Below are 25,645 nucleotides of genomic sequence, written 5' to 3' on the forward strand. Positions count from 1 at the left end.
CTTTTTCCGCTTCAGTGAACCAGGTGTGTTAATGCATCACTCACAAAAAAATTCTAGATACTGATACTTCCTGCTTATTATACTGAAGTGTAGAGTTATAGTTGGGAATTTATTTCATATGATACTATGTGGCAAATACTATATTCAAAGTCAGTATATGAAACAGGCAAGTCCACCCCTGTTTTCCTGCAAACCATATTCACAATACTTTGCTTATCCATCATCAAATTCAGAGTCCCAGGGGATGTAAGCTTCTTCTTGCTTTGGAATCCAGGATTTGTACCGAATGCCTTACAGATCCTCTCACTTACATATTTTAAGGTCACTGTGTATAAACACAGTTGTATTTTTCACTTCTTGTCTATTTGGATCCTCTAGAAGATACATCTGGGGTATCTGGTGCATCCTCAGCTGATTGCTGGGCTCACTAAATTACTGAGAAGACAATAGAAAAAGCATTATATTGGAAAAGAGGAAATAATTCCATAATTTATTTCCTCTCCCCCAATGACAAAACATTTTTTAGTGTAGAGGATTATTTCATTTCCACAGAGATGTTGTCTTTGTCCTCTCAAGCTGCCATAAGAAAATCCGTAAACTGGGTGGCTTAAACAACAGAATTTATTTTTTAACAGTTCTGGAGGCTGGAGAGTCCAAGATCAACGTTCTGGCAATTCGGCTTCTGGTGAGAGTTCTCTTCTTGGTTTCTAGGCATCCACTTCTCACTATGTGTTCACATGACCACTTCTTTTTTAGAATGTGTGGGAGGGGAGAAAGAAAGATTGAGCTTTGTTGTCTCTTATTATAAGGGCACTAATTCCATTAGGAGGGCCCCACCCTAATGATCTCTTCTAACCCAAATTATTTCCCAAAGGCTCCATCTCCAAATACCATCACACTGGGGTTAGGACTTCAACATATGAATTTTGGTGGTGGCAGGTGGGGTGGGGGGATTACAACTTAGTCTATAGCAGATGCATTGTTCCACAATAATTGTTAAAAACATATTCTTCCTGTGCAGCTCCACTATGGCCACAGATTGGCTAAGTAAACAATCTAGAAGAATGCTCTATAGACAAGGTCAGCAAGGAAATTAAGTACTAACAGCCAGAGAAAACCTGGAAGAGGAAACAAATACTTCATGAGCATTTCAAAGAGTAAGACAAAGAGAGAGCATTATGTCTTAAATGTTCAGGGATAGGTTCTTGGGAGAGTTTTCTATTCAGTTCTTTGAAAGACATGTTGTAAGAAAGTTCACAAGGCAATTCTTATCTTTCTTTCAAAGATAAGTAAAATTCCTGTCACTAAGCAACAACACCACCACCATGGATAATTAAAACAATAATAAACAAATAATAGCATTTCAAAAGTTAGGGAACTTTGGGAGAATGCCAAACTAAAGAAAGAGTTGCAGAGGTGTGGTTCTGCAAAACCAGAGAATAATTAATTGATAGTTACTTGATCTCCAGCCTTCTTTAGGATCCCTATGGGGTGTCGAATGTAATTTTTCTGATGATCTTAATTGTATCATGCTCCTAAGAAAGATCCCTTGAGATAGAGTCACTGACAAAACTGTGCAGCTTTTTGCTCCTGAAACGCACTTGCAGAAGAAATAGGAACACATCCTACCCAGGTAGTTTCATAGACTGTATTTAAAACTTGAGATCTAACTGGGTCTTTAAAAAATGAGATAGACTAGAATGCAATCAATTTTAGAATAAAACATTTTAGGTGGCATTTTCTGAAATAAAGGTAAAGAGTGTTTCCTCTAATTTTATTTCAATTATGTACATATATGTCATTATATGAAATATATTTCTTATTAGTTTGCAATAAAAGAATAGAGATAGACTAAATTATAAACCCAAAGATAGACTCTATTAGACCATCCGGAACTGTCAGACACTTAATTGACTGGATTGTAATCTATGTCAAAACTGCCATTCCCATTTTTGTAAAATCTAGTCATTTTACCTGGGATGAGAGGTGAGCACATTAAAATCAAGTCATCAGTATATTACTTAATATTCAGATATAAATAAAGAACACTGATTATGAGTAAGGGAAATAAATGTCAAAATATTACTCCAATACTTAATTTTTGCTTCCCCATTACCAAGCATCTAGAAGGGGCTACATTAGGAAATGAATGAAAAAGGCATGGCTTCCACACACGTAGTCTACATTCTATCAAGAGAAGCAATATGTAAACAGATGGCTGCTATAAATGTAAGATGATACTTAAGTAGTTACATATAAAATGTTTCTGGAACACAGAGATGAAAACTGGTGGGTGTCACAGCATGGAAATTAGAAATCAGGGAGGTCTTTATAGGAGAGGTGGGATTTTGATAGGCTTTGAAGGATAAGTAGGAGTTTTCTCTCCAATGCTTCATTCACGTAGAGACGAACATAGTGAGAAGCACTTAAAGTAGCGAAGTATCTAAAGGCGTATTTTAATTTAGGACTGCAAAATGATTATTCTAATTAATGTAATTATTATTAGATTATCATCAAAGTGGATGTTCTTTACCCATAGTATGTGGTGGAAACATGCATACATACACACTGAAAAATTATTTTTGATTTTTCTTCCCATGCTTTATGAGAACATCTACCTTCCCCTGGTGTATTCTTTCATTTGTTTCCTGATATAACAAAATATATCAATTAGGCTATACACTTCTCTTTTCTTAATTTATTCTTTTCTGAGAACTTATTTGAGAAACTAAAATTGTAAGACACTCTTCTCTGTCTTTAATTTAAAGGCTATATTATATATTATTTATAGCTATCTGCATCCAACAGTTAAGGATTTTCTGTGTTTTTCTTTTTTGGTACCCTCCATATTAAAGTCCTGGAAGTATCTCACTCTGACCCGTGACACTGTCTACCCTGCTGCCAGTGAATTTTGAAAGTGATTACATTGCCTTCTATGTTTATGTACCTTTTAATGTATCAGGGGAGCATCATTATTTTTAAATGCATTTGTGTCTGCCATGTTTTGGGGTAAATAATTTTCTTTTTAATATTCACAATCCTTTTAGATATAAAATAGCACCTTTTATAGGTTAGGGAATTGAAGAACAAACTAGATTTTTGACATGCTAAAACTTATGTTACTAAAGAGTAACAAAGCCAAATCAAAATACAGTTCTCCCAATTTTGACCTTTCTACTATAAATGAATATGTACTATATTTCTTTCTGCTATATCCTGCTTGGCTTAAATCTCAAAATCTCACCTTTCAATAGTTATCTATCATTAGAAAAGCAACTGTTAATTACAGAAATGCTAAATGTGCTAGAAATTCCACTGCTTTTCCTTTCTCATAGATATAACAGAACAAGTGAAGCCAAATGGAAATTTTACATTTCCTCTTTAAAAATGAGATTGTCTGTGTTTTATATTTCAGCAAACAAGCCAAGAAAGTTTGAATAATTTGACTAAGGGACACAATTACTAATACATGGCATCACCATGAGTCAAACTCTAGGGTCATATATTTTTTAAATGTCATGCCATACTGCCTTTTAATAAGAAAGATCATTATCATGATAAGGAAATAAAGTTTTTAATGTCGCATTAGGATAGAAGAATCTAAATGCATGGGCCAACTATCGTGTAAGACTGTAACTGATTATGGACAGAAAGCTTGATGGTATAAAGGGTTAGGATAGAAAATTCAGTCCCATTCACCAAGTGTTTTCTGAGGACCTGCTGAATCCTGACTATAGAAGAACTATATAACTTTAATGTAGACAATGAAGACTTTGAAATTCTTAAAGATTTTGTCAACCTGGGTTCAATCATCAATGTAAGTGGAGAGTCTAGCCAAGAAATCAAGAGAAGACTGGGACTTTGAAGGGCATCAATCAGAGCATCAGGAAAGTCATCAAATGTAAGGAAGTGTTGTTAGAGACTAAGGCCAAGATTATCCAAACCCTCATATCCCCACTCACTATGAATGGAAGTGAAAGCTGGACAGTGAAGAAGCCTGACAGGAAAAAATTGATTCATTTGAAATATGGTGTTGAGGAGAGCTCTACAGATATCCTGGACTACCAGAAAGATGAACAGTGGGTCCTAGAGCAAAGTAAGCCTAAACTATCTCTGGAGGTAAAATGGATAAAACTGAGGATGTTCTACTTTGGGCACATCATGAGAAGAGAGTATTATTTGGAAAAGACAATGATACTGGGAAAAGTAGACGGCAGCAGAAAAAGAGGAAAATCAAATCTGAGATGGATTAACTCCAAAAAGGAAGCCATAGACGTGAGTCCACAGAAGCTGAATGGGGCTGTTGAGGACAGGACATTGGGGACATCTCTCATTCATAGGGACACTAGGAGTCAGAGCTGAGTTGATGGCATGTAACCACAACAAACTTAATGCTCAGTGCTGTGCAGAAAGGTCTGGAGGGATAAAAGGAAATAATATGCCTTTCTCCAAAGATGATTAATTTCACTATAGTTCTGATTCTGTGTTAGCAGACACTTGATTGTCAAACATATACCTTTGAGTATATAAATGCATATGTATACACACACACATATATATTTATATACACCCAGATACACACTTTCATAAACATATACACACATATTTAATCATAAAAATAATGTGGAATAAAAATGATTGCTGTAGGTACTAAGTGCAAGGAAAAAAGTTATACTTTTTATCAGAAAAGAAATGTCTGAGGAGCCAGAGATGTTTCTGTTAGGAGATAGTTGTAGGTAAGCAGAGCCTGTTTGCATTCCTGAGCTGGTGGCAGTGAGGGGTAGCCTTGGGGTAGAGAATGGAATGGAGATAAACTTTCCTAAGGAAACATTACTAGATGGTTAAAACACTTTAGTATATCATAGCCTTCCATTTTTTTTAATGAAATTGAATTTCTTTTTTAAGAGAAAATAGTAGTGCATTCTTGTAATCCTTCTGGATCTGTGCATTCTCATGTCCAGATGTGAGGCTATCATTTTAGACATGTGTATGTGTTTGATGACATCTATTACACATATTTCTTGCAGTGGGTCACGGCCAAAAAAATTTCCTAAAGCCACTCGTCAAGAGAAGGGTGTTAGTCTGAGTAGCTGTATAAACAAATGCATGATTGTCTCTTCCTTTTTTAATTTTTCTCTCATAAGGGACTTCATTTCTCTATATGTAAGCTAGCATATGTGAGATTGAAATTTTCCCAGGTCTACATTTTCCTCCATGCCAGCATTGCTATCATTAGATATTGAAAATCTGTCTGTGCATCAGTGTTCTAAGATGGAATATAAAACATCTAGGACAAACTTACACAAAGTTGTTGCTAAATAAACATCTTAAATTAAAGCAAACAAAAAAATCAATAATACGAATAATTTTGAGATGACCTGAGCAAAAGTTGGAGTACATAAGAGCCATTAATCATTGAAAAGACAGGAAATATGAGTTATTTTATCTGTGAAATATTTATACCAAGTCTAATTTCCAGTGTGTATAAAGCAATTTATATTTTCTCAAAATTGTTTTTTAAATTTTTTGTGTGAAAAAAGAAAGAGAGAAAATGACATGACATTATGGGATTTAGTAACAAGAATCATTATTTCTATATATGTTGTCTTGTCCTAAAATGAATGTTATATTGATATTCATATTACAGTTATAAACAACAGTTCAAAAAATAGGTAAAACATATGAAGACATTCCAATTAAAATAATACAATAGTGAATTAAAAATGAATACAAAAATAATCCAAATCTTATGTTTTTAAGTAAATAATAAAGTAGCAAGAGCCATGCAAATTGACATAGATCTATTAGAAATTAGATACCATTTTTAGTCTAATTGAGCAAAATCTTTTTATATTTGGAGTGATTCATTGTATTCGATCAGGCAAGTTAATGCTTTACGTATAAACATATCTATGAAACACTGCATCAAGAAACAGTTGGAGAAATTTAAGCATTAAATGATAGAATAATTTGGGTATCTAGAGAACACTATAGTGGGTGGGTTCCTGCATCAGAAAAACACAAGTTTGAATTCTAACTGTGCTGCAGCCTAGTGTCTGGGCTTAATTCAGGCGCTTAATGTATCAGACTTCTCTTCCTTTTCTGTAAGATGGGCATATAAGAAATGAACTAAACACCTAGAAAGCATGTCATTGTGCCTTTCATAAAGTTACCCATTCTTAGTATGTGCATTATTAACAGAATTATAAAGATTGTGTAGGTACCACTGGTGACCTCTCCACACTAAGAAATGACTATAGAATAGACAAATAGAGCATTCAACATCTGTCAGCATTGCAGCAATGTAGTTTGCATCACACAGGCACGATGACAGGACTATCAGAGGGATGTTACCGTAGAAGATTCATTTTCCTTTATGTTACTAATGTTAAGGTTTCCTCAACAGAAACAATGGTTTTGAAGTTTCAAAAAGTAACGTTAAATTTGAAATAATATAATACACAAGAATTTCCAGCAGAGAGCCACTGTGGACTGAATCTTTGTTCAGCTCTTAACTTCATAAATGCAATCGATTTGTGTGAGAGAAGTAAGTTTTTCCCACAAAATATCTTATTTTGCTCTTTGTCACATCCCCAGACTCTAAAGACACTAATAATTTTACTATTAGTAAGTTCATATTAACAATAAAACTTTTTCAGAATTTTAAGATTTAAATTTAATTTAATTCAACTGGATTTCATTCTTCTCTCTTTATCCAGATGCACCAAAGATACATGGCCCAGATAAATTGCACTCAGGTGTCAGAATTTATTCTCGTGGGCCTCACAGACCATCAGGAGTTGAAGATGCCCCTCTTTGTGATATTCTTATCCATCTACCTCTTCACAGTAGTAGGCAACCTGGGTTTAATCCTAGTCATTAGAGCAGATGCAAGACTCAACACACCAATGTACTTCTTTCTTAGCAACCTGGCTTTTGTCGATTTCTGTTACTCTTCTGTCATTACACCCAAAATGCTTGGGAATTTCTTGTACAAACAAAATGTAATCTCCTTCAATGCATGTGCTGCTCAGTTAGGCTTTTTCCTGGCTTTCATGACAGCTGAGTGCTTGCTACTAGCTTCCATGGCCTATGACCGATATGTGGCCATTTGTAATCCTCTGCTCTACATGACTGTAATGTCCCCAAGAATATGCATCCAGCTTGTGGCTGTCCCCTACAGCTATAGCTTCCTGGTCGCACTATTTCATGCCACCCTCACCTTTAGCCTCTCTTATTGCCACTCTAATATCATTAATCATTTCTATTGTGATGACATGCCTCTCCTGAGGCTAACTTGCTCAGACACTCATTCCAAACAGCTGTGGATCTTTGCCTGTGCTGGTATCATGTTCATTTCTTCCCTTCTGGTTGTCTTTGTCTCCTACATGTACATTATTTCTGCCATCCTGAAGATGCGTTCAGCCGAGGGGAGGCGCAAGGCATTCTCCACATGTGGCTCCCACATGCTGGCAGTCACCATATTTTATGGGACCCTGATCTTTATGTACTTACAGCCAAGCTCTAACCATTCCCTTGACACAGACAAAATGGCCTCAGTCTTCTACACGGTGATCATTCCCATGTTGAACCCCTTAATCTACAGCTTTAGGAACAAGGAGGTGAAAGATGCCCTGAAAAAAGTTGTCATCTATAGAAAACAGACTTTTGTGTTCATGAAATTAAGAAAGTGACTGAATAAATAAAAATGGAATTTTCTTCATCGTCTAACATTTTTCCTCAAGAAACTATCAAATATGTGATTTCTATATATCTGTTCACTACATAAAGACATTTTCTAAAGACTTTCACTCACACTGAGACTTCAGATGTAAAACTAACCATAAAAATTTACCCCTGTTCTTTTGCTTTTCACATGGAAATGTGTTAAAATAATTAATTCTCTGGTCCTTAAGAATTTGTACCAATTTTTCCATTTCTGAAATGAAGAATTGCATCAAAAGCCATTATCTGTATATATAACTAGTTACAGGCAGAACGGGGACAAAATTGCAGACTCTCCACCCCTCCAGAATCCCCGGTTCAGGATTCTCTGGCAGCATTAATAATTTCTCACGTGAGATTAGTGGTTACCAGGGGAAAGGGTGGGTGGGGAGTGGGCAAAAAGGGTGAATGGGTGCACCTACAACATGACTGGCAAACAATAATGCACAAGTGAAATTTCACAAGGTTGTAAACTATCATAATCTTAATAAAAAGTAAAAAAAAGTGAAGATGCATAGTATAAACATTTTCTTCTTGATTTGCTAATTTCTTGAAAAAAATTATAATAGCATTTAACAAATTGTGTTTACTAATGAGAATTGTACTTCATCTTAACTTTACCTATGTCATGGATTTAACGTGGACTTCTATGGACTTAGAACACTGGTTTCCTTTCAAAAGACTAACTCTTTAAATTAACTGCTTTTTTTATGCTTATGAGACCTCATTATATTCTTTTTTCTGGTTATCTAAAAAAATTAATAGGCGCATTATACATTGGAAACAACTATACTCAAAGTAATTGAAACTTGAGAGACCACTTTGCCAGTCGCAAGGATCCTATGCAGTTACACTAGGCAAACCTTGGGTAAGTTGGTCATTATTGATTAAGATACAGCTTGTGACACAATGAATTCAGCAGGCAATATAGCTTGGTGAAAATAACATGAGCCTTGAAGTCAAAGAATGTTCTCAAGTCCCAAACATGGCGTTGTACTATGTGTGGGCTCTCACATGTTTATTTATCAGTTAAATGAAGAAATGTTACTCAGTTTGGAGTCTTTTTTAGGATTAAACAACATGGAAAAGGGTAATAGTCAATGGTAGGCATTTGCATATCATCTCTCTTTCTTTTATGAACCTAAAGACCTCAATTCTATTTTCAACTCTACTAATGAACTTGAGGGTGCAATTTATAAATAATTACCACACACAGCTGGTAACTGTGATGTAGACAATATATAGATATGTATGGATATGTTTTAAATAAATGGAATAATTTTACAATTCTCAGTACACAGACAATGGTTTTGAGTTTGCAACTCATGCATATCATTTAATATTGTTTTTCTATCTAGGGACCATTCAAATAGTTAACAACCAAAGACTAGAAATATGCTATTAATGCCCAGGGAGGGGAGATATATATTCAAGTAAAATTATTTCTTAAAAACCTTGCCTTAGGCCAGAGTCCACTTTTGATTTTACTGTACGTTTGTTTTGATAGATCATAGAGATGCTGAACTGGTCTGATCCACAATTCTCATAAATTTCTTTCCTCACATTTTCTTTAAACACATTTACCTACTATTTGAACATTTCAGTGGCTCCCTGTTTTCTCACAAAGTTAATGTAGCGTGTTTTGCCTCTGTGTTCTATATACCAAAAAGATTGTCATTAATGTCCTTGAATTCACAACCTCCTGTCTTGGCAGGCTATACATTCAATGTGCCACAGCTGTTCTTTGAAAGAGAGATTCCCTGGATTCTAGATGCCCGAATGTGAATGCTGGGTCTAAAGCTTGCTAACTCAAAAGATCTCAGTACTGTCAAAGGATCAAAAAAGACAATGTATTAAAAAAATCATATTTGTTAAAGAGTAACAGACTTTTTAAAATGGTAAATTTCAGATTTCCTACTCTCAATTTTAAAATGCTGAACATTTAGAGAACTATCCAGCCAAAGGAAAATTGAGTTTCAGGTTAAAACTGAAGATTTGCTACATAACTATTGATACAGAAGGAAAACTTTGTTATGATTTTTATTTAAAATTTGATGATAATTTTGTAAATTAGTTTTGTTATTTTGAAGACAATTGCCTTCAATTAGACAAGTATTTTAAACTTGTTAATAAATTAGTCTACCTATAGAACGTATCACAATGGAAGATTTCTCTCAAAAAATGTGGAATTATGGAGTTGGTTCTAGTGGTAAATAATCAGGAATACAAATATCCATGTGGGCACCAGATAAGCATAAATTATAGGGATCTTAATATGAAAAATTATCAATATTCATAAGCATGGAATGCATTGCAAAATGGAAATATACATATGAAATTGAAATAAAATTTGTTTGAAATAGTGTATAGTCCATAATGTAAAGAATGATTTAAATGAAAAGGAAAGAAGGATGCAAAGATCAACCATGAAGTCACCCCAAGGATATAACTACTGTGACCATTTTGCCACATACAATTTGAGTATGTTTTCTGTGTGAGTATATGATCTACAGGTCATAACATGTGTTGGGAACATTACAGAAATAATTTCTTACTACATAATTTCTTTAGCATGCTGCTCTTTTTAATTTGCTATATTGTGAACATTTTTAAATATCAAAAAATTTAGACGTTTCAGCTTTCTTATGGCTACTTAGTAATTTACTAAAGAGCCATGCCATAACTGAACAACAGTTATAATATATTTAGAGAAATTTCACTTTTTGGTAAGTAAAAATTAAACAATTTACGTATTGCATACTTTTATTATTTCCTTAAATATCTAGTCTTAAAATCATTGTATCAAGCGGTGGGAACATTTTAAGCAATTTTGACACTTACTATTACACTGCCTTCCAGAAATATGAAGACAAATTACACCTCTATTAGCTAGACCTGTTTTCCCACAAATTTACCAACAGTGGGTATTATTCTTTTAATTTGATCAATCTGATCCACATCTTATTGCTAGCCAGTCCTTTCATATTTAATGAGATAAACGTTTTGTCTTTATAATTAATACATAGATTGGGGAGAGATACACATAAATATAGGTATAAACATACCATCGAAAGAGACCCTTCATGAATTTAAGTGCTGCTTTAGCATATAGTATAATCATATAAATATGCATGGCTTTGGGGGGGATCCAAGATGGCGCCGTGAGTAGTCCTCTTTGTCTCTCCCCCTTCGAGTATACAATTATTTGGACACTTATCGCTTAACAAAGGATATCCAGACAGCATCTCAGGACGTCTGAGAGACCCACGTGACTATACATCGGAAGGCTGACGGACTTTCCTCCAGGAGGATGTGGAAATAGGTGAAAACTCTCCGACCCCGACCGAACAGCCTAGTACCCACAAGCGGCTTTCTTCCAATGGATGCCCCCAGAAGATCAACACACATCTAGGGCAGGAGTGAGTACACAACAGAGGAGTGATGGTGGAAACAGGTGACCAGAACCCTACCTAAACTCCCCGCAATTACTCCTAAACGCAGAGGGAAACTTTGGAGTTGCACACCTGGGCCCGTGTGGAGAGTCTCTCCACGCCATTGGCGGGGAGATCCCGCCTGGTGTTCACGGTGCCCGGAGGGTCCCAGAGAGAGTCGCTGAGGGTACGGAGGTCTCCCGGCTGCCACTGCCTGCGCGGTGGGGCTAGGGATTGCCGGAGATCTCCAAGCGGACTGGGGCTGGGGGAAGCTCCAGAGGCCGGCTCTGCGCCCCGGAGGGGAAGCTCCAGAGTTCTGCCCGGGCAGCAGAGAAAACTCTCTGTCTGCCATTAGTGGAGGGGCCACGCCCAGCATTCACGGCTCCGGGAAAGTCCCGGAGAGAATCCCAGAGGGCGAAGTGAGCTCCAGCTGCTGTTGCCCGCCCTGTGGGGCTAGGGATTGCCGGAGATCTTGGAGAGGACTGGGACAGGGTGAAGCTCCAGAGGCCCGCTCCGCGCCCCAGAGGGGAAGCTCCAGAGTTCTGCCCGGGCAGCAGACAAAACTCTCTGTCTGCCATTAGCAGAGGGGCCACACCCAGCATTCAACTCCAGGAAAGTCCTGGAGAGAATCCCAGAGGGTGAAGTGACCTCCAGCTGCTGTTGCCCGCCCCGTGGGGCTAGGGATTGCCGGAGATCTTGGAGAGGACTGGGACAGGGTGAAGCTCCAGAGGCCCGCTCCGTGCCCCAGAGGGGAAGCTTCAGAGTTCTTCCCAGGCAGCAGACAAAACTCTCTGTCTGCTATTAGCGGAGGGGCCACACCCAGCATCCACAATACCGGGAGGGTCCCGGAGAGGAGAATATCAGGCAGGGCAGCAGCTGACCAGCTACCACTGAAATCAGGATCTCCGGCTATCCCCCAAGACAGGGCAAAGGGCTCCCCGAGTTCCTGGGGAATAGGACTGGGGCTGGGGGGAGTTCCAGTGACCCAGCTCCATAGCTGAGGGGGAAACCCTACAGGCTCACAGCAGCCTCAGGGAAAGCCTCTGCACAGCACTAGTAGAAAGCACCCATCCGGCAGCCACAAGGCTGGAAGACCCCAGGACAAAAGTAGCATAGCTAGGTGAACTAACCACAGACTGTAGAAGATGCCAATAGCTCTCCTGCGACCCACAGTGGACAAGTGAGATTTTGTGGGTGCCGACAGCGACAGAGCGACAAATATAAGTGATCCACCACTGGCCGCTGGAAAAGCCCATAACACCGTTGCAGACCCCAAGGAGGGAGCACGTCTAGGTGGGCTGCAATGGTAGGCACCAGCAGCCTGAAGCCCCCTGTGACGGCCCCCACGGCAGAGGAGGGAATCCAAAGGACCACTGTGACTACGAGGAGGGGCCCAGGCCCAGCTAGCAACTGCGGACAGGGTTCCTGGTTGGTGCAGTATAAACAGCGGCTCCCCCATGGCAGCAGCTGAAACAAGTGAAAGGAGCAACTAAACTCTATCTCTATGCGGAGCACAAATCAACAACATCAAGCAATATGAAAAAATACATTAAATCTCCAGAACAGAAAGAAAATAACAAATACACAGAAAACAATCCCAAAGAAAATGAGATATATAACCTAAATGATGATGACTTCAAAACAGCCATCATTAAAATATTCAATGAGTTAAGAGAGAATTCTGACCGACAACTCAACGAATTCAGGAGCCATGTCACAAAAGAGTTTGATACGATAAAGAAGAACCAAACAGAAATATTGGAAATGAAGAACACAATAGAGGAGATTAAGAAAAATCTAGATGCTCTGAACAGTAGGGCCGATAATATGGAGGAAAGAATTAGCAATTTGGAAGATGGCAATATAGAATTGCTGCAGGCAGAGGAGGAGAGAGAAGCAAGACTAAAAAGAAATGAAGAAACTCTCCGAGAATTATCAGACACAATTAGGAGATGCAACATAAGGATTATAGGTATACCAGAGGGAAAAGAGAAGGAGAAAGGGGCAGAAAAACTATTCAAAGAAATAATGGCTGAGAACTTCCCAAATCTGGTGAGAGAGATGGATCTTCAGGTGACAGAAGCCAATAGATCTCCAAACTTTATCAATGCAAGAAGACCAACTCCACGGCATATAGTAGTGAAGCTAGCAAAAGTCAACGACAAGGAGAAAATACTAAGGACAGCCAGGCAAAAGAAACTAACCTACAAAGGAACCCCCATCAGGCTATCAGCAGATTTCTCAGCAGAAACTTTACAGGCTAGAAGAGAGTGGAATGATATATTCAAAAATCTGAAGGACAAAAATCTACAGCCGAGAATTCTCTACCCAGCAAAAATATCCTTCAAATATGATGGAGAAATAAAAACTTTCCCAGATAAACAAAAATTAAGGGAGTTCATTGCCACAAAACCTCCTCTTCAGGAAATCCTCAGGAAAACCCTCATTCCTGAAAAATCCAAAAAAGGAAAGGGGCTACAAAACCAAAAGCAGAGGAGATAAGTGGAAGGACAACAACAGAGAGTAGCAGCTCTTCATCAGAACAGATTAAACCATGGGACGAGAAACAAAGGAAATTGAAGAAAACCGGAAAACCAGACACAAAATGGTAGTGGTAGGCCCGCACATCTCAATAATCACTCTAAATGTAAATGGATTGAACTCCCCAATCAAAAGACACAGAGTGGCAGGATGGATCATAAAGAACAAGATCCAACAATATGCTGCCTCCAGGAAACACACCTCAGCCCCAAAGACAAACACAGACTCAGAGTGAAGGGATGGAGAAAAATACTCCAAGCTAATAATGAACAAAAGAAAGCAGGTGTCGCTATACTAATATCAGACAAGGTAGATTTCAAAGCAAAACAGATAAAGAAAGACAAAGAGGGACAGTATATAATGATAAAAGGGACTCTCCACCAAGAAGACATAACACTTATAAATATATATGCACCCAACACAGGAGCACCAAAATTTGTAAAGCAACTCTTAATAGAACTAAAAGAAGACATCAACAACAATACAATAATAGTAGGGGACCTCAATACACCATTAACACCAATGGACAGAACATCCAGACAGAAAATCAACAAGGAAATAATAGAATTAAATGAAAAATTAGACCAGATGGACTTAATAGATATATATAGAACACTTCATCCAAAAACAGCAGGTTACACATTCTTCTCAAGTGCACATGGAACATTCTCAAGGATTGACCATATTTTGGGAAACAAAGCAAACATCAATAAATACAAGAGAGTTGAAATAATATCAAGCATCTTTTCTGATCATAATGCTATGAAACTAGAAATCAACTACAAGAAAAAAGCAGAGAAAGGTGCAAAAATGTGGAGACTAAACAACACGCTTCTGAATAAACAACGGATCATTGAAGAAATTAAAGAAGAAATCAAATATTATCTGGAGACAAATGAAAATGAGAACACGACATACCAAACCATTTGGGATGCAGCAAAAGCAGTCCTAAGAGGGAAATTCATCGCAATACAGGCTCACCTCACTAAACAAGAAAAAGCTCACATAAGCAACCTCAAACGACACCTAACAGAACTAGAAAAAGAAGAACAAACAAAGCCCAGAGTCAGTAGAAGGAGGGAAATAATAAAAATAAGAGCAGAAATAAACGATATTGAAACAAAAAAGACAATAGAAAGGATCAATGAAACAAAGAGTTGGTTCTTCGAAAGAATTAACAAAATTGACAAACCCTTAGCCAGACTCACCAAGAAAAGAAGAGAGAAGACTCAAATAAATAAAATTAGGAATGAGAGAGGAGAAATCACAACAGATACCAATGAAATACAAGAGATCATAAGAGAATACTATGAAAAACTATATGCCAACAAATTGAACAACCTGGAAGAAATGGACAAATTCCTAGACTCCTACAATCTCCCCAAACTGAATCAGGAAGAAATGGAGAATCTGAATAGGCCAATCACAAGTAAGGAAATAGAAACAGTAATCAAAAACCTCCCCAAAAATAAGAGTCCAGGACCAGACGGCTTCTCTGGAGAATTCTACCAAACATTCAAAGAAGACTTAATACCTATTCTTCTCAAACTGTTCCAGAAAATTGAGAAAGATGGAGTACTCCCTAACACATTCTATGGAGCCAACATCACTCTGATCCCCAAACCTGACAAGGACAACACAAAGAAGGAGAACTACAGGCCAATATCACTGATGAACATAGATGCAAAAATACTCAACAAAATTCTGGCAAACTGAATACAGCAATACATCAAAAAGATTATACACCATGATCAAGTGGTATTTATACCAGGGACACAGGGATGGTTCAACATCCGCAAGTCAATCAACGTGATACACTACATCAACAAAATGAAAAACAAAACCCACATGATCATCTCAATAGATGCAGAGAAAGCATTTGACAAGATCCAACACCCATTTATGATAAAAACCCTCAATAAAATGGGTATAGAAGGAAAGTACCTCAACATAATAAAGGCCATATATGACAGACCCACAGCCAACATCATACTCAATGGACAAAAACTGTCCCTCTGAGGACAGGAACAAGACAAGGGTGCCCACTTTCACCACTCCTATTCAACATAGTACTGGAGGTGCTGGCCAGAGCAATTCAGCAGGAAAAAGAAATAAAAGGAATCCAAATAGGTAACGAAGAATAAAACTCTTGCTTTTGCAGATGACATGATCTTATATATAGAAAATCCCAAAGAATCCATAGAAAAACTATTAGAAATAATCAACAACTACAGCAAAGTAGCAGGGTATAAAATTAACGTGCATAAATCAGTAGCATTTCTATACACTAACAATGAACTAACAGAAAAAGAACTCAAGAACTCAATCCCATTCACAATCGCAACGAAAAGAATAAAATACCTTGGGATAAACTTAACCAAGGAAGTGAAGGATCTATACAATGAAAACTACAAGACTTTCTTGAAAGAAATTGACGATGACATAAAGAGATGGAAAGACTTTCCATGCACATGGATTGGAAGAATAAACATAGTTAAAATGTCCATACTACCTAAAGCAATCTACAGATTCAATGCTATCCCAATCAGAATCCCAAGAACATTCTTCACAGAAATTGAACAAACAATCCTAGAATTCATATGGGGCAACAAAAGACCGTGAAGTGCTAAAGCAATCCTGAGCAAGAAAAACAAAGCCGGCGGAATCACAATCCCCAATTTCAAAACATACTACAAAGCTACAGTGATCAAAACAGCATGGTACTGGTACAAAAACAGGTCCACAGATCAATGGAACAGAATTGAAAGCCCAGAGATAAAACCACACATCTATGGACAGCTAATCTTCGACAAAGGAGCAGAGGGCCTACAATGGAGAAAAGAAAGTCTCTTCAACAAAGGGTGCTGGGAAAACTGGACAGCCACATGCAAAAGATTGAAAATTGACCATTCCTTTTCACCACACACCAAAATAAACTCAAAATGGATCAAAGACCTAAAGATTAGGCCTGAGACAATAAGTCTTCTGGAAGAGAATATAGGCAGTACACTCTTTGACATCAGTTTCAAAAGAATCTTTTCGGACACTATAACTCCTCAGTTGAGGGAAACAATAGAAAGAATAAACAAATGGGACTTCATCAGACTAAAGAGCTTCTTCAAGGCAAGGGAAAACAGGATTGAAACAAAAAAACAGCTCACTAATTGGGAAAAAATATTTACAAGCCACTTATCCGACAAAGGGTTAATCTCCATAATATACAAAGAACTCACACTGCTTAACAACAAAAAAATAAACAACCCGATCAAAAAATGGGCAGAGGACATGAACAGACATTTCTCAAAAGAAGATATGAATATGGCCAAAAGACACATGAAAAGATGTTCATCATCGCTAATCATCGGGGAAATGCAAATCAAAACTACACTAAGATATCACCTTACACCCATTAGATTGGCAAAAACATCCAAAACCAAGAGTGACAAATGTTGGAGAGGTTGTGGAGAAAAAGGAACCCTCATACACTGTTGGTGGGAATGCAAACTGGTACAGCCACTATGGAAAACAGTATGGAGATTTCTCAAAAAGTTAAAAATAGAAATACCCTATGACCCAGCCATCCCATTACTGGGTATCTATCCTAAGAACCTGAAATCAGAAATCTCAAGAGTCCGTTGCACCCCTATGTTCATCACAGCATTATTTACAATAGCCAAGACGTGGAACCAGTGTACATGCCCAGAAACTGATGATTGGATAAAGCAGATGTGGTATATATACACAATGGAATACTACTCAGCCATAAAAAAAAGACAAAATTGGCCCATTCACAACAACATGGATGGACCTCGAGGGTATTATGTTAAGCGAAATAAGCCAGTCAGAGAAAGACGAACTCTATATGACTCCACTCATAGGTGGAAGTTAGTATATTGATAAGGAGATCTGATCGGTGGTTACCAGGGAAAAGGGGGGGTGGGGGGAGGGCACAAAGGGGGAAGTGGTGTACCCACAACATGACTAACAAAAATGTACAACTGAAATCTCACAAGGTTGTAAACTATCATAACATTAATAATAAAAAAAAATGTGCATGGCTTATTGTTCTGACTGTTCTTGCAAGTTTATTTCATAGACTTATTTAGGCTTATCTATCATTCATTACATATTTGAATTGTGCAGAATTTTCTTCTTTCCTAAATGTCATTCCACTAAGAAATATGAAACAATGAATTTATTCAACTTAAACATAAATAACATGAATATATAAGACCAGCATTTTGCCAAGTCTAATAGTAAATTAAACACTATATTTTAATTTTTTTGTTTATTATTTTAAATAGAATCTTGAAAATTTTATTTTCATATTTCTTTGAAGTCGTATTTTTATTATGGTATTATTTCATCATATGATGATTTAAGAGAAGATTTTACCATAATCATAATAAATCTAACAATATCTTTCTACAGAACTTACTTGTTCAGATACATTATCATATACTTTATAAATAATGATATTTTTACCCCTTCCTCCCTTGCATTGGATAGCACAGTAAAAATAAACTTTAGTCAGAGTCATAATCCTGAGTTGAGTTGAAATGTCTAGTATTTCATCTTAATATATTACTCTGAAATATGCTATCATCTCTTTTATCATTGAAATATTTATTCTGCTATGCCTAAAATACTGGGTTTTCATTGTGTATATGAGAGTCCACATTTAATTCAAGACATTCTGTCTTCTTTAACAATCCACTGGATTACTGAGCATGTTGGAATTTCTGTCTGTAGCAAATAACCTTCAGATTAAAAGCAGTCAGAACTGAAACCTGAGAATGGCCCATAGGACCAATGAGAATCATCTTTCCAATACAGTCATCGTAAAATAAGAATGAGTTAAAATCTTAACCCAAGAAGTGGAAGACTATCCAGAATGGATGTTCTGGAGAAAACAGTCTGATATGCTTCTATGCATAGTCCATGGCCAAAGGCGATAATTCAGAAGTGACTGAATTCATCCTCTTGGGACTTACAGACAGTCCAGAATGTCAAGTCCTTCTTTTTGGTATCTTTCTAGTGATCTACTTTATTAGTGTTATTAGTAACCTTGGGTTAATTATGCTAATTTATATCAGTCCTCAGCTTCACACGTCTATGTATTTTTTCCTCAGCAACCTAGCTATACTCCCTCTGTCACTTCTAATGCTCTGGTGAACTTCCTCCAAGAAATTAAAAGAATATGCTTAGTTGCTTGTGCCACTCAGTGTTTTGCTTTATCATGTTTGTGATTTGTGAAATATATATGCTCTCAGCCATGGCATATGATAGACATGTGACCATTTGTGACCCTTTACTCTATACCATCATTGTGAATAGAAGGGTCTGTATTCAAACGGTGGTTCATACATATTTGGTTTTTCTGTGGGACTGCTATGGGCAATTCCTATATTCCACTTGTCTTTCTGTAATTCAAATATAATAAATCACTTCTACTGTGATGATGTTGCCCTGATTGATCTGGCCTGTCATAAAATGCATTACAAAGATATCAAAGAAGTGATATTGTTCACACCTGCTTGTTTTAAAACCTTTGTCTCTCTTTTTATTGTCCTCTTCTCCTACATATTCGTTATATTTGCCATTCTGAGGATTAATTCAGCTGAAGGCAGACAAAATGCATTTTCTATTTGTGCCTCCCGCCTGACTTCCATAACTATATTTTAGGGTACAATCATTTGCATTTATATGAAACCCAAAACAAGCCATTCTCTGAATGCTGACACAATTGCTCCTGTTTTCTATATTGTGGTAATTTTATGCTAAATCTTTTAATACACAGCCTGAGGAACAAGGAAGTCAAAAATGCTTTGAAGAGAATTATGGAAAAGGTATGTTCTACTATAAAATAAATGACCTGAGGTCTAACTGAAATCCCTCAGGGCTGGGATGCAAAAAAAGAAACAACAATAAACAGTAGACTTCAAGTTTTCTGCATTAGCATACCATCAGTAACATGCTTTCTAATGTCATAATATTAAAAATGTTTTAATATTGATGCAGATAATACATTAATTTTCTGATTTTATTTTCTATTATTATGAAAACTGTAACTCCTGTTAATATTGAAATACCTGAGAATGAAATAAAATCAATTGCAAATAGTAGGCTAAATTTTGTTTCATAGATTGCTTAAAATCAACCTTTTTTTCATAGAGTTTAACTTGAATGCTCCAATTCATGAGCCTTAATTGGTAACAACCATATCTACATTAGACCATTAAAGCAGCTAGAAGTCATTAAGATTGTCTGTAAAATGCACACGCATACACACACTTCTAGTAAGATGAATCTGAAACAAATTATTGGTTCTGATGACCTGACAGGGACATTGGCATCAGCACTGATGGAAAAACTAACTTAAAAACACTTAAAGAACAACTTGAATTTTGACAGTGAGACACACCCTTCAGAGCAGAATAAGGTCTTTAGATAATAATATTGTATCAATGTTATTGTACTGATTTTTATAACAGTATTGTGGTCATCTAAGAGAATGTCCTTGCTTTTAGTAAATAAAAATTTATAAGTCTATAAGAGTAAAGAATCACCATGTCTTCAACTGATTATCAAACACTTCAGGAATAAAATGTAGTAAAATCTTAATATTTGGGGAATTGAGGTCAAGAATTTACAAAAATTCTTTGTAAAATATGAGGATTTTTCCTGTAATTTTGAAGTAATGTCAAAATAAAAAATTAAAATAAAAAGAATCCTGCAGCATTTATTGTTTAATTTTAATTTAATATTTGTTTCAACAATATCTTTTAATACAATTCTTATTTTGGTGCCCCAATTTGGAATTCTTTGTAACTTTAAAAAGCTATAACCTTTTACAAATCATACTTATAAGCAGTATATGTTTTCTTGAGAAAATAAATATAACCATCCATCCTTCTTCAATAAAACCTACTTTAACAAAATTGGCTTTTGCTTTATAAGGGCTTATTACTAAGATTGTATTTCTCACCTGTTACAAACTAAAACAATATACCATACTTTTTTAGGAAACAGTAAATCTCAATTTTGTATAATGGTTCTTAAAATGACTAGATCTTTGTTAAAACTTTATGATGGGCCATAATATTACAGTCAAGTTATTGAAACATATCAAAGTCTCCTCTTAAGGATTCAACCCTATTGAGTGAGGAGAATGAATCTGGTTCTTTCAGATTCAATTTAATTGTTTCCCATTTGAAAGTTGGCTACTTTAAAGGAATGGGAGAGAAAAGTGAGCCTCTGTATTTGTCATAGTAATTTTTACTGTGCTTGAAGTGAACTGCAGCCTTATCAGAAGATGTTTAAATCACAACCACCACAGGTCTTATTTATGATCATTTTTGTTTCAAATATTGCCAAATTCTACTTTGCCAGCATCAGCGCTGTTATGTGCTCCCAGAATAGATTTTCTGAAATGTGTTCCATGGTGTTACAAGCCCATGGCGTTGATCTACGAAAAGAGACGCGATGCCAAAATAAAGTTCAAAAATGTTTTACAGTATAGCCTTTAAGCTTGAAAACACAATTCCCATTAATGTAAAATAGAAACTAACAAAGCCTCTTTAATTTGTTTAATTCTTATTTTGAAAACAATTTTGATAGCATAAAACGTTTTTCAGAAATTTTGTTGAATGTTCGAAACATTCAGATAGTCCAGTTTGGACCCCAAGTTCTGCTTATGTGATCTAAATTCTCTGGGCCTCATAAGAGAGTGAGTTTTCTTTTTTTTTTTTTAAGATTTTATTTTTTTTCCTTTTTTTTCCCCAAAGGCCCCCGGTACACAGTTGTACATTCTTCGTTGTGGGTCCTTCTAGTTGTGGCATGTTGGATGCTGCCTCTGTGTGGTTTGACGAACAGTGCCAGGTCCACGCCCAGGATTCGAACCAACAAAACACTGGGCCGCCTGCAGCGGAGTGCGCAAACTTAACCACTGGGCCACGAGGCCAGCCCCTAGTTTTCTTATTTTTAAATTATAATTATCCAATGACCTCCATAAACCTTCATCTCATTGATAGTTTGATTTGACCAAAAATTATTAAAATCATCATTTGATGAAAAATTTATATTCTTTTTATTGTAGAGGTTTAGCTGTCACAAATGTCAAATTTGAAGAAAGAAAAGTCAAATTTCTGTGTAACTGGAGAAGAAGAATACCTACTAACTGATAGTCTCTTTCAATTTAAATGTACAATGACGAGAGATACTGTTTCTCACTTACAAAGATTTCAAAATGGAAAAATTTGTCTAGATGAATGGAAATAGAGACCATAATATAATATTGATAGAAATGAAAAGTTATATAACTTCTATGGAGGGATATTTGTCAAAGTCTAGCAAAATCACAGAAGCCAATAATCTTACTTCTAAGAAACTATTCCAAATAAGTAAATATAAATATTACTTATATTAGACACAGATTAGAGTCCAAATGTTCATCAATAAGGACACATTCTAGAATACAGGAAGATTTCTAGGTATGTTATACAGAGATAATCAGAATACAATATTAAAAAGAAAAAATTCAACATAATATTGAAAACAAAAATGCATACTTTACACAGTGTAAGACAAAAATATGATTACAGAAATGTATGTGTATTTTACTATATTTGATTAAAGATTGAGAGAAAAAATAAAAATGAACAACAAGGGTTACCTAAAGGAAGGAAGGAAATGAAGTGGGTGCTGACAGGTATAGAAGTCAATCATCTTTTCACATTTTGAATATACTTTGCTGTGCAGTTTTGATTTTGTAAGCATATTAAAATCTTAAAAAACTGAAAAAACAAAGTTGAATCCCCTTCTCTGGAAGGAGACCACCAATTGACCAAGGCATCCTGAACTTAGCTGGGGAAACCCCAGTTAATGAGCTGAGGAACTTAGGGATGACAAGCAGTCAGACTGTTGCACAGGCTCACGTTACAGCCTGCATGTGCAGGATCCTCAGGGCCTCAGAGATCTGGGCTCTGGTGTCCATCTGGCCATACAGGCCCAACAGGAAGGCCTGATGCAGCAATAAGGCTGTGTGATCTTGTTAGAGGAAGGTAAACTCTGGCAGTTTCCTGAGAGCCATCTACACCACCTCAAATTTCAGGCTGCCCAGGCATTACATGAACACGGACAAGAAGTTGGCTGAGATGCCCAGCTTGTTCTGGTTGGAGTGCAAGCCCAGGCTGAAGGCCTGGTTGCAGCAGGACTCCTTGGCTGAGCTCATCAGCTGTTAGGGGTTGATTGAGAAGAAGCCCAGGAAGAGATTTTTCATTTTATACATGGTAAATTCATTATCATACTCTCACATTCTTCAATATTTTCCCCTTTTCTTTATTCCTATGCAAAAGAAGGTCTGGCATATCTATTGCATGTAGTGCCAGACATCTTTGAGTATAAGCTTTAAGGAGCCTAGCAAATAGTTAGGGCAAGTTTCAGGTGGTATTGCCAAAATAATGCATCCTAAATGGGTGAGCACCTTATGTTAATGAATTCTCCTCTATTCACTCATATATTCTATACTGGTACAAAACTCCCCAGATGTACGTTTATAAGTATCCCCTAAGTACCTACTAGTATATGTCAGTGCAAATCTATTGCCTTGTGGATTATTTCTCCACATTGTGGTGCTTACAGTTTGTACTAAGCTCCTGACTGTTTATTTGATCTTCCTGTTTCTCAACTTGATTATCTGTAAAAGATGATTTTTTTTCTTTTCATTTTCCTCAGAACTCATTATCATCTCTGGAAGCCCTTTAATTCTAACATGTATCACTTTTCCACTTGCTCTGACTTATTCCAGATTTGATGTCAACATTTTTACATCTTCCATTTAGATTAACTCTCTTTATGAATCCTCTAAACATAAAAAAAAATGTGATTTTTTATGTTTATTGTTCAAAAACCTTTAGTGTATTCTATAGCAACAATTTGAGGGTACATTGTGAAACAAAGAAAAAGCCTATACATGCTCAAGATTTTTTCTTTTTTTTAATTTTGTATTACTAACATTGAAAAGAGAATATTGGACATATTAAAAATGATTGTATTTAGTTTTGTCTGAACTTAGGAGGCAGTTCACTGTTTTATGTATTTTTACTTTTCCTTTAAATACCTCACTCAAAGCAGTAGCCAGAGTTCTTGAAAAAAGTGTTCATGTTCGTTGACTCCATTTTTCATTTTTGATTCACTCTTTAACCATTTCCATATAGTTTCTCTCTATCTAGTACTGTACAAAACAAGGGCTAAGTTCTCAGGTTTTCCACATATTAATGAATTCAATAGACATTTAAAACTCTTCATCTTATTTAAATATTAAACAAGAAAACAGAAAAACTTATGACTTCAGTTTGGGCAAAGACTTCTTAAGAAACAGTAAGCACAAAATAGAAAAGAAAAGCTTGATATGTAATCATTTAGTATTAAAAATATTTGTCTCTGAAAGACAAGAAAGCAAAAAGGGAAGTTACATACAGGGAGATAAATTTTACAAAACGTATATCCTACAGAGGGCTACATAGAATATGTAGAAAGAATTCTTACAACTCTGTAATGTATATATAGGCAACACAATGAAAACTAGACAAAAAATTTGAACAGACACCTCACCAAAGAAGACATGTGTTTGGCCTATAAGAACATAAAAAAGATGCTAACATTACCATTCATCAGAAAACACAAATTAAACCACAATGATGTACCATTATTCACCCATTCAAATGGTAAAGTTTTGAAGGCTGACAATATGAGAGTTGATTAAAATGTGGAAGAACAGGAACCCTCATATATTGCTAGTAGGAATCCCAAGTATTACAGCCACATGAATTTGTCAGTATGTCGTAAGTTAAGCATATACTTACTAGATGACCCAACAATTGCAGTCACAGGTATTTACCCAAGAAAAATGAAAACGTGTTCACAAATCAAATCACCATTACCTGCTCCATCAAGCCATTTTCAGACCAGCATGTGACCTTATACTGCTCACCCGAGAAAGTCTCATTATGTGAGCAATAATCTTTTCATCCTGAAGCTCTGGCTGATCTGTAATTCCCTTGAGAATGAATTCAGTGACATAAGTGATATTAACTTCAGCCATTTATTCTAGTGGATTTTGCGGATTTTGCTGCCATTGGAGAATAAAAATGACACTTCTCATGACTTCTGCCAGTGTTAGGGGACAGTGATCATTGGTGTCTTATCACCTTGAATTATGCCATCATGTGGGCACAAAGTGAACCTTACCTCTCTAAAGGCATGGCATTCTTGCCCCAGGGAAAGAAGTCTTTTACTTTCAAAATAGTCTTCTTAACAGTTATTTCGTTTTGTAATTTTAGAAAAGATGAGAGGATGCTGGTTAATAGTTGAATATTATATAAAAGAAACCACTTGAGACAAATAGCACTAATATTTTAGTGTTTTGCTGCAAGAATCTTTTCTATGCATATATAAATATGGCAGCACAAAAATATATAATTTATAAATAAAACTAAATTTATATTTTCAATTGTGTGCATGTTCCCACAGACTCAAAAAAATTAAAATCATCTATTATGACTGCCTGACTTAACTTTCCTATATGCCTTTTCCCACTTATAAAGAATAAATACTTGATGCTATAGAAGCCAAAAGAAAATTAATCAGAAAGAAGGGAAAACATACAATTTTATTTGCTTACAAATTAAACAGACATGATTTTTCCAATTCACTATTCACCACATTTTGAAGTTTGTTGCCCAAAGAGTTAATATTAACTAAGTAGTGTACCAGATAACTTATTACTCTAAACTGCAGGTGAATAAACATCTTTCTCCATAAATATGTGTCAATATATTTCAAAGGCTTAATATATCCAAGGTACTTACTCTAATAAGTTTCACTTCTCAGCAATATATCCTAAGGATGTATTCAGTGGTAGACAAAGTTGTATGGAAACATACACG

The 25,645-nt window shown here is 36.2% G+C and overlaps 1 protein-coding gene and 1 pseudogene across 1 annotated transcript; both read left to right on the forward strand.

Moving 5' to 3' along the window:
- Window positions 1-6,734: 6,734 nt before the first annotated feature.
- On the forward strand, window positions 6,735-7,694 carry LOC106844128 (olfactory receptor 8U9). The gene has a single exon (XM_014861429.1). It carries the CDS (start codon window positions 6,735-6,737, stop codon window positions 7,692-7,694), a length of 960 nt encoding a protein of 319 aa, XP_014716915.1.
- Window positions 7,695-18,638: 10,944 nt separating this feature from the next.
- LOC139040835 (olfactory receptor 5AL1-like) lies at window positions 18,639-19,567 on the forward strand (annotated as a pseudogene).
- Window positions 19,568-25,645: the final 6,078 nt, after the last annotated feature.

The sequence above is a fragment of the Equus asinus genome, chromosome 17, assembly GCF_041296235.1.
Source record: "Equus asinus isolate D_3611 breed Donkey chromosome 17, EquAss-T2T_v2, whole genome shotgun sequence".
NCBI classification, from domain to species: domain Eukaryota; kingdom Metazoa; phylum Chordata; class Mammalia; order Perissodactyla; family Equidae; genus Equus; species Equus asinus.